Source organism: Octodon degus, unplaced genomic scaffold (genome assembly GCF_000260255.1).
Source record: "Octodon degus isolate 3935 unplaced genomic scaffold, OctDeg1.0 scaffold00165, whole genome shotgun sequence".
Taxonomy (NCBI): domain Eukaryota; kingdom Metazoa; phylum Chordata; class Mammalia; order Rodentia; family Octodontidae; genus Octodon; species Octodon degus.
Genome location: NW_004524741.1, coordinates 4,205,722 through 4,214,534, shown reverse-complemented (window position 1 = coordinate 4,214,534; position 8,813 = coordinate 4,205,722). Strand labels below are relative to the sequence as shown.

Below are 8,813 nucleotides of genomic sequence, written 5' to 3'. Positions count from 1 at the left end.
TTTGATTTCTACTGTGGAATAAGATGCTATTTAATTTTGTTCTTCCATAGCTAGTATTTTTATGTATATGCTTTAATGATTTTTTTCTTTGCAAGAAGTTTTGGACAATTTCCTTTTTGTGCATCTTGGTATGATTTTATTTAAATGTCTTTGCAAAAGGTTCATTTTTTCTTGGAAATGTGGTATTATAAGTTGAATAAATTCAGAAATTTTAAATCTTTAAAAAATGCTTGAAACCATTGTTTGATGGAAGGTACAATTCCCTATGATGAATGCTATCACTATGTATATGCAAAATGTACCAATAAAAAAATCAAGGAAAAAATAAATTAATTAATTATATTTAAAAAAGTTCTCTATTTGACACAATGTATTGGCCAGTACACCATGACAATGTACCGCTTGGGATCTAAAGCCCACTTCAATCTCTGATGCATGGTTGTTTTTCAGATTTTTGCTCTGAAAGCCAGAATTTCAGTGGTGGGGGCTAGAAAATCTGTGCCAGGGGAATGGAGGATGAGTTCCAGCAGGCTGAGGCATTTATAATGGAGACAGGATATTACACTCACATTAAAGATCATATTTCCCTGAAAAGTGCCATAGCCATTCAGCAATAACACATCAGGAAAGCCAGAAAAACAATCTGCTCCAGGAGAACCAACAGCATCACCTCATCCTCTCCTGTGTTTCTCTTTTGTTATTAGTAAAAATCCTCATTTGGGCCTTCCATGCCCAGGTACACGTTCGTTGAATTCAGCTGGGCAATGCAAATGACCAAGAGTTTCCAATCCAACACAATGTACCTAAAATGTCATATGTAAATCTGTAGAATTTAAATTAAAGGTTTAGTGGAGACACAAGGAAGGCAAAGATTCCAGGGATGTAGACTGTGTGCTGAATTAAGCTTCAGGATAACAGCCACACCCAGAGATTGGTTGTGTAGGCTCCAACCTACGAGACCTTTGGAGGGGAATCTTCCAAACCCTTTGGAACTCACAACTCATTATTTTGTGTTCTGGATCTAGGTGATAGATAGATATGACTTAAAACATCATAGTGGGTTTAGTCTTCTTTGGACTTATTATTTTCTATCCCTCCTTTGCAGTTTTTTTTTTCAGAAGGGAATAATTGCCTTGAATTATGTGACATGATTTTTTAAAATTTTCATTCATTTTAATAAGAAAAAAGAATAGCGATGAAACAGTCTCAAAACAGGTTAGTAGGAAGTTTTCAATAATTAATACATTGCATATTGTTGTCTTCATACTAGTTACTCAGGAAACAAGATGCAGACATGATATCTTTTTTAAACAATATTAGTACAAACGTGTTCTCAGTGAACTAAGAGAAAATCTCTCTTTATCTATTATCTATCTATCTATCTATCTATCTATCTATCTATCTATCTCCTTTCCCCCTCTTTTTTTCCACAACAAAGCTGTCCTTTATTTACACTTTTGTCAAGTTAGTAATGCATGATGCTAAATTGCCTACCAACTAATAGCAAACCTTAACCAGACAGGATTTTCATCTCAGGAGTGAGGTAGCTTGTTTGCTTTAGACTTGGCCTAGTGCCTAAAGCAAATGTATCATGATTTTCATTTCTGTGGACATTCATGGATAAGATTTTTTTCTTGAGTCTCAAAGGAAATTTCCAACTTGACTTTTTACTTATTTGGGTGTTATTATGGCAGTGGTGATAGGGTTTTGTTCTTCAGTTACACATAGTATATATACGATGTTAATGGAATTATGATTTTGATTTAAGTAGGAAGTTAAGAAAGATATGGTGAAGGGCCTGGGGTGATAGCTCTGTAGAATAATAGCTTGTGGACAGGGGAGATGGCTCAGTGGAATAAACGCTTCCCTGGCAAGCACAAGGGCCTGAGTTCAATCCCCTATCTCACAAAAAAAAAAAAAAAAAAAAAAAAAGGACGACATAGAGAGTTGGAGTTGGGGAATGAAATAAAGAAATGATTAGGATGTACTATGTGTATTATTATTATGAGCATATCAACTACACATGATGAATAAAATCATTATTCACTGATATTACATGCCAAAATAAAAATAAATTTAAAAAATCAGGAAAATAATAGAAGAGTGATGTAAGGTGATAGTTTTGACACCAAGGTAATATAGGATGGGATGTCGATGTGATTTGATTGAGACCCGCCAAAGGAACACACGACACATTCTTCTGAATGTGTTTCATTGCATTATGGAGTCCAGTGTTTGTAGTCTATATTTGGCCACAGGCCTCCTTCATACTTGCATTCTCCCTCTTTGCTTTGTAATGGCTACAACTTAAGGAGTAGTGTTCTCCCACAATCTCCTATTTTTTATTTTTCTATTTTGGTGCCACTCATTTATGGACTGAATTATTGACTAAATTAGAAAGAATAAGATATTACAAATGCACTTTATACCACCTGCACAAAATAAGACTTAATGTGTTGTAGTACTGTTATACACTAGTAAAAATGGACTTACTTTTCTGAAAATTACCGTGCTGCTTAAGATGAAAGTTAAGGCAAGATATTAAAGGTTAATATTATTACACAGAATTTAATAGCTACATTTCAAACAATGAGAAACTAACACCAAAAATTATTTGCAGAAGAGTTTTTTTTGCTGTACTTTCTCTTAAATTTGTTTTTACAAAGATGAAATGGAAAAAGTGCTTAGTAACTAGGGAAGAGAATTTGGGCTGAAGAGAGCAGAGGGGTTTGGAAAAAAAGAAATAAAAATGTGTCATGTACAGGTATACATTCCCTATGATTAAGATGATAATTGTATATGCCTAAAATGTTTCCATAAACCTAATTATAGAAAAAGGAAATATTTTTGCATGTAATATTGTGAGATATGAGTTTATGTTAGAATGCCACGGCACTAGATAAATTTAAGGTGGACTTTTATAAATGTTATACAGCATGTCTTGAAAGAGGGGAAGTCCATGTTATGTACCCCTCATTACACAATTCACTACAAAACATATAGAGTAAAATATGAAAATTTACTATTAGAAATAAGACAGAACATTCTCATTAGCACTACAAAGTACATAATATATGAACAAGAATTAAAGCTTCTTACCTCTCCAAACTTTCATTTGTAATGCTTTCTACCTGATTCGTCTGTCCTTTGTCATCACTTTATTCATTCTAGAAATGAAACAGTGCCCTGTTCTTGCTTTGATGGTTTTTCACATTGCCAGTTCTCCCTGTCTAAGAATCTTCCCTGAATGTTCATAATAATTCCTCACATCTTGCTGGAGTTTTTCATTTTTAAAAATTAAGTGGACCTGTATAGTTAATATGTATGTAATAATCATAGTCAACATAAGGAATTTTTATCTGTATATGATATGTCTTGATTCATGTTTTTTCCTTAGAATCCTTGCCTTCCCTACAACTCATCTTTATCTTCTAATTGAGCTTTGTCTTCTTTTTTTGTTACAAAATTTTATTTTTCATACAAAAGAAGTGTTTTATGTTTTTTAAATATTCACTTGTACTAAATTAAAATAAAAATTTTAAGTGAGATCAAGTACAATCAATCAATAACTATAGTGAAAGTCATTGACTTGTGGTTTTCAAAGGTGATGGTTTTGATCTCATTTTGCCTGACTGAATTATAGACACTCATCTTGTTGTCCTGTAGGGATGTACTGGGGTCTTCATGAGGCCTCATCCTGCCCACATATATGTGATTAATTTCCAGCTTCAGTGGCTCCTAATATCTCTCCCTTTACTGTTTTGTTGTGTAAGTGATGGGTATTCCATTGCAATCGAAGAAGCTGTGTTTTGAGAACTCTTTTAGAGCACCTTTTTACCGTTGATGTCAGTCCAAAGGGCTTGCTACTGGTACTCAGCAATTTAACTCTACACAGCTCAATAATGCTACTAAGTCACCAGTACAACTGGCAACTGTCTGAAGTTGTTGGTGATTTGAACCTTTTACAACTCAGTATATTATTACAGAATCACTTTTCACATGTCATGTTTACACTTTTCTACTGGATGGTTAAGACCAACTTAAGGTGAGACTTGTATAAGTAAAATATTTAACTTTTTGCTGCCTTACAAGATGAGTTAAATCCCTTCAGGATTTACTTTGGAACCAAGTATAGCACCTCTTAGATCTTATGTCAGTGTGAGCTATCTGGATGAGTCATGGCCATTGCTTGATCAAATTGCTTTCTGTTAAAGCTTGAGATATTTTTTCTCCAGGTGACTCCTCCTTAGGTACACTATACATCATTGTCCACTTTCCTCTGTGGTTCCATAATTTCCTTGATCAGAAAATCAGAGACTCAGCTGAGTTGTAGAATGTTGCAACAGAGGTTCTATTATGTCCTGAGTCCTCATTGACCTAGGAGGGCTAGAGCCAAAATATTGGCTATCCTCTTAGCCCATCTATATCTCTAATTTTGATCTCTAAACCTTAGTTGTTAAATATCGAGATCCAGGAGAGAAACTTAATGACATTACAGATAATGGTGGCAGTATGCTCCATACTACTATCTGAATGTCAAACACCTTAGACCTAAAATGGAACATTATTTTCTAACAAGCATGAATATTTTAATATTTAAATCCCTATAGAATGTTAATGGATAATAGTTACATATTGTAAATAGACATTTAGAAATCAAAACCATATGTATCTTGCAGCATGACAATCTTGACAATTTGTGACATGCTTAAATTTTTACTTTGACATAACAACCCTTTTAACCAATCATATATATCTAATACAGAAGAAGCTTTTGTCTAATTTGTCATTCTTTATTGGGATATACATCACTAGTTTTTTTTGTTAAAGGCAGAGGACTGAATCTGAAAGAAAATCTTGTCACAATAAGCAATCTTTGTTTTCATTTTATTTTTCCTTTATCATTTTTCCTTTTCCTTCTTTCATTTCTCTGTTTGAACAATTTCTCCATTGTTCCCTACCTGTATTGTACATTTCTATCCTTATTTTTTTCTGAACTACATAACAAGATCATGACTCAAAGACACAAATGATTTTGAAAGATATTGTTGATAATGCAATATTTAATGTCTTTCCTAATACTTAATGTGTCAATATAGAATTTGTGAAAGGAATAAAATAAGTTGTGTTCTAGTTAATCTCTTCTTTGTTTCAGAATGTTGTACAACCATGTCTCAGCTACTCTGTTTTCTTTGTTGGAACAAATACCTGACACTCAAAAAGAAGGAAGTAAAGGTTTAGTTAGCTCACAGTTATTGGAGGTTTCAGTCCATACTTAGCTTGCTGTAAGGCAAAGTGGCACATGGCAGACAGCAACATTTCATGGGGGTAACAAGGAGCAAGAGCTCAAATGGAAGGAGTAGTGGCATCAAAGACTGTAAACAGCAAGTCTGTCTCCCTTATGTTGCATTCAGGCTATGTTCCAGGATGTGTGTAGTACTCACACCTATAATCTCAACAGAGTCACACCCATAATCTCAGTGTACCATGAGTTAATTACAAACACTAGAAGTCCAACACATGTCTACATGAGGCTTTGGGGTGTCAAGTAGATACAAACCATTACAAAATTATCCAATTCTGCTAAGTTGGTAAGATGGATGCATACTATAGCAAGTGTCACAGTTGTAAAGAGCTGTGAGAGTTTATTCACATGGTCATGATCATTGTAGCAGTATTAGAAAGCATTTCAAGAATTAATATAGTGAAATGAAACAGGTAAAAGAATATTGTATAAAAATACATACTAACATAGGAACTATGAAGCCAATGGTAGAAAGTCTATTTCTGACTGCTGGTCATGTATAAGACCATGCTACGTAGTATTTAAAAATAAATATATAAGTAATAAAGTGGACCCACACCATTGATTTGGCTTAGTTCTACATAGGGAACTAGATTTTGTCGTAAAAGTAAAATTGTACTAACTTTAAAAAATATTACACTTACATTGAAAAACGATTATACAGATGTGTTACTTAAGTAACACTTAAAGTGCCCCAGAATGCTAGAATCAAGTGTAACAACATTTAGAAAATAAAAAAAATTCTCATGTACTTTGAAACATTTGAAAACTTCTCAAATATATGTAGGGGCATAAGCTGAAAATCAATGAATTCTCCTTAGTCTATGTGAATGTCTATATATGAAGGATCATTGATGCTCATGCAGAAAACAACAGATCAAATTTCACTCCAGGAATGTAAAGTACCAGATTTACCTATCCCTATATCTGCCAAATAAAACTTTATGCATTCCAAATAACCTTTAAAGAAAGGGATTTACCTGCCATGTTGATCAGTAGAGTGCTTCCCTTGTATGCATAGAGTCCTTGGAGAAAGGCTTCTGCAATTTGTGAGGCATCAGGAAATTCAGCATCCAAATTGTTCTGAAACCTGGACACATTCTCCTTTTTCCCACTCACTAACAGCACAATCCCAGTCAGAGAAATGAAGCAGAGAATAGTCATCTTCATCAAAGCACTGATAGTTTGAAACCAGGACACTGTTTTCAACCCCTGAATATTCAGAAGTCCCAAAGACCACAAAATGGCCAAAGCTAGGCATTTCTTTGGTAGCTCTGGAGGTGAGCATCCAGGATAGAAAGGCTGAATTAGATAGCTTGCTACTAATAAGCTTGGTGCAGCTAGTCCTATGAAATAAGCAAAAAGTTTGATCCAAATATAAAGGAAAGCAACAGTAGCCCCAAGAGATCTTTTAAGGAGAAAATAAAATGCTGCACTTCTAGGGAAGGTGGTCCCTATCTCTGTACTACAGAGGCCACTGATCATGTTCAATATGCCACAAAGGGCCCAGATACTTAGGGAGATAGGAATGTTCAGCGAGGAGTACTTCAGTACCCCCTTAGGAGATACAAATATTCCTGCTCCTATGATGGCACTATATAAGAAGATATTTCCATGGAACAATCCTATTGTTCTTGACAGCTTCATACTTCTGCCTTTCCCTGTACTTTCTATGTTAATATCTAAACACAAAGCTTCCCAATAATTTCTTTTATACTTTCTCTTGATTTAGTAAGCCTCCTCAGGAAAAGATATTCTATCAGCACTAAACCATGTCATCCTTTCCCTAGTTTTTTAATATTTAACTCTGCTGGTTGGAGTGAGTAGTGTTTATTACGTAACTTAATTTGCTTTTACAAATGATTGACTTGGGTCTTTTCTTTACTATTTTCTGTTCTCTAACTAAAACCAGCATTGAAATATTTTCCATGTCAGTTATTACTGTTTTAAAATCAAATATGACACTGAGCAAGTTAGTCACTGTGAACTAGGAATAAAAGATTAAGAAAGTCTGAGGAGATAGAAGTCTCCCTATGATGTAGAACACTGGTATTTAACTAAATTCATCTGCTGGACCTTCATAGGAAATACTCAGGGAAAAATGGTTGTGGAAGCACATTGCATCTACTAAAGAATTCCATGTTTGATAAGATGTAGGAATTATGGCATTTATGAGACTTGATCTTCTTTGGGATGACAGGGTGGTTATATCTCATTTCCAGGAAGGATAAGATTTAGTGGGACAAAAATTTCTGTACAGATTTAATGCAATCCCTATCAGACTACCACCAACATACCTCACAGAGGTTGACAAATCAGTCCTAAAATTTATCTGGAACCAGAAAAGACTTAGAATAGCAAAGGCAATCCTAGGCAATAAAGACAAGGCTGGAGGCATTACAATTCCTGACTTGAAATTATACTACAAGGCTACTCTGATACAATCAGCATGGCACTGGCAACAAAATATACCTGAGGATCAATGGAATAGATTAGAAGACATGGAAGCCCCTACGAACACACTCAGCCACCTTATCTTTGGCAAAGGGGCCAAACATACTCCCTGAAAGAAAGATAGCCTCTTTAACAAATAGTGCTGGAAAAACTAGTTCTCTACGTGCCGAACACTAAAACTTGACCCAGGTCCATCACCATGCACTCAACTAAAGTCAAAATGGATTAAAGATCTAAACATTAAAGCAGGGACACTAAATCTCCTGGAAGAGAAACTGGGAGGAACTCTTGAAGACATAGGAGTAGGCAAAGACTTCATGAACAGAAATCAAATCTCATGGGAAACAGGTGAAAGAATTAACAACTGGGACCTGCTCTTACTGAGAAGTTTTTTCACGTCAAAAGAAATTAACAACAAGTGAAAAGGCAACCCACAAATTTGGAAAAACTCATGACAAATAAATACTGAGACAAAGGTCTGCTTTCTGGAATTTATAAAGAACTAAAAAACACTAGGGCCCCAAAATTTAAAGACCCAATCCAGAAATGGGCATCCGAGATGAACACATGCTTCTCAGAGGATGAAATTAAAGAAGCAAATAAATATATGAAAAAATGCTCCACATCACTAGCCATCCATGAAATGAAAATTAAAACAACATTGATATATCATCTCACCCCAGAAAGAATGGCTATCATAAAGAAATCACCCAACAACAAATGTTGGAGAGGCTGTGGGGAAAAAGGAGCCTTTCTCCACTGCTGGTGGGAATGTAGACTGGTGCAACCATTATGGAAATCAGTGTGGATACTCCTTAGAAGAGTTGGACTGGAAATCCCCTTTAAACCAGCTATTCCTCTACTGGGGATTTTCCCAGAGGATCTGAAAACATCATATCATAGGGATATATGTGTGCCTATGTTTATAGCAGCACAATTTGTGATAGCCAAATCTTGGAAACAACAAAGATGCCCATCACCTGAGGAATGGTTGAAAAAGATGTGGTATTTTTACACAATGGAGGAGTATTCAGCTATTAAGAATGATAAACTG

At 35.0% G+C, this 8,813-nt stretch overlaps 1 protein-coding gene across 2 annotated transcripts in view; it reads right to left on the bottom strand.

Annotated features, from left to right (window-relative positions):
- The window catches only part of LOC101577927 (solute carrier family 7 member 13-like), a 44,585-nt gene extending 37,550 nt beyond the window's left edge, over window positions 1-7,035 (bottom strand). For both annotated transcript variants that reach the window (XM_004643102.2, XM_023703209.1), the window contains exon 1: window positions 6,286-7,035. In XM_004643102.2, coding sequence (XP_004643159.1) covers window positions 6,286-6,952 — 667 coding nt within the window. In that variant the 5' untranslated portion in view covers window positions 6,953-7,035. The remainder of the gene's footprint in view (window positions 1-6,285) is intronic.
- Between the last annotated feature and the right edge of the window lie 1,778 nt (window positions 7,036-8,813).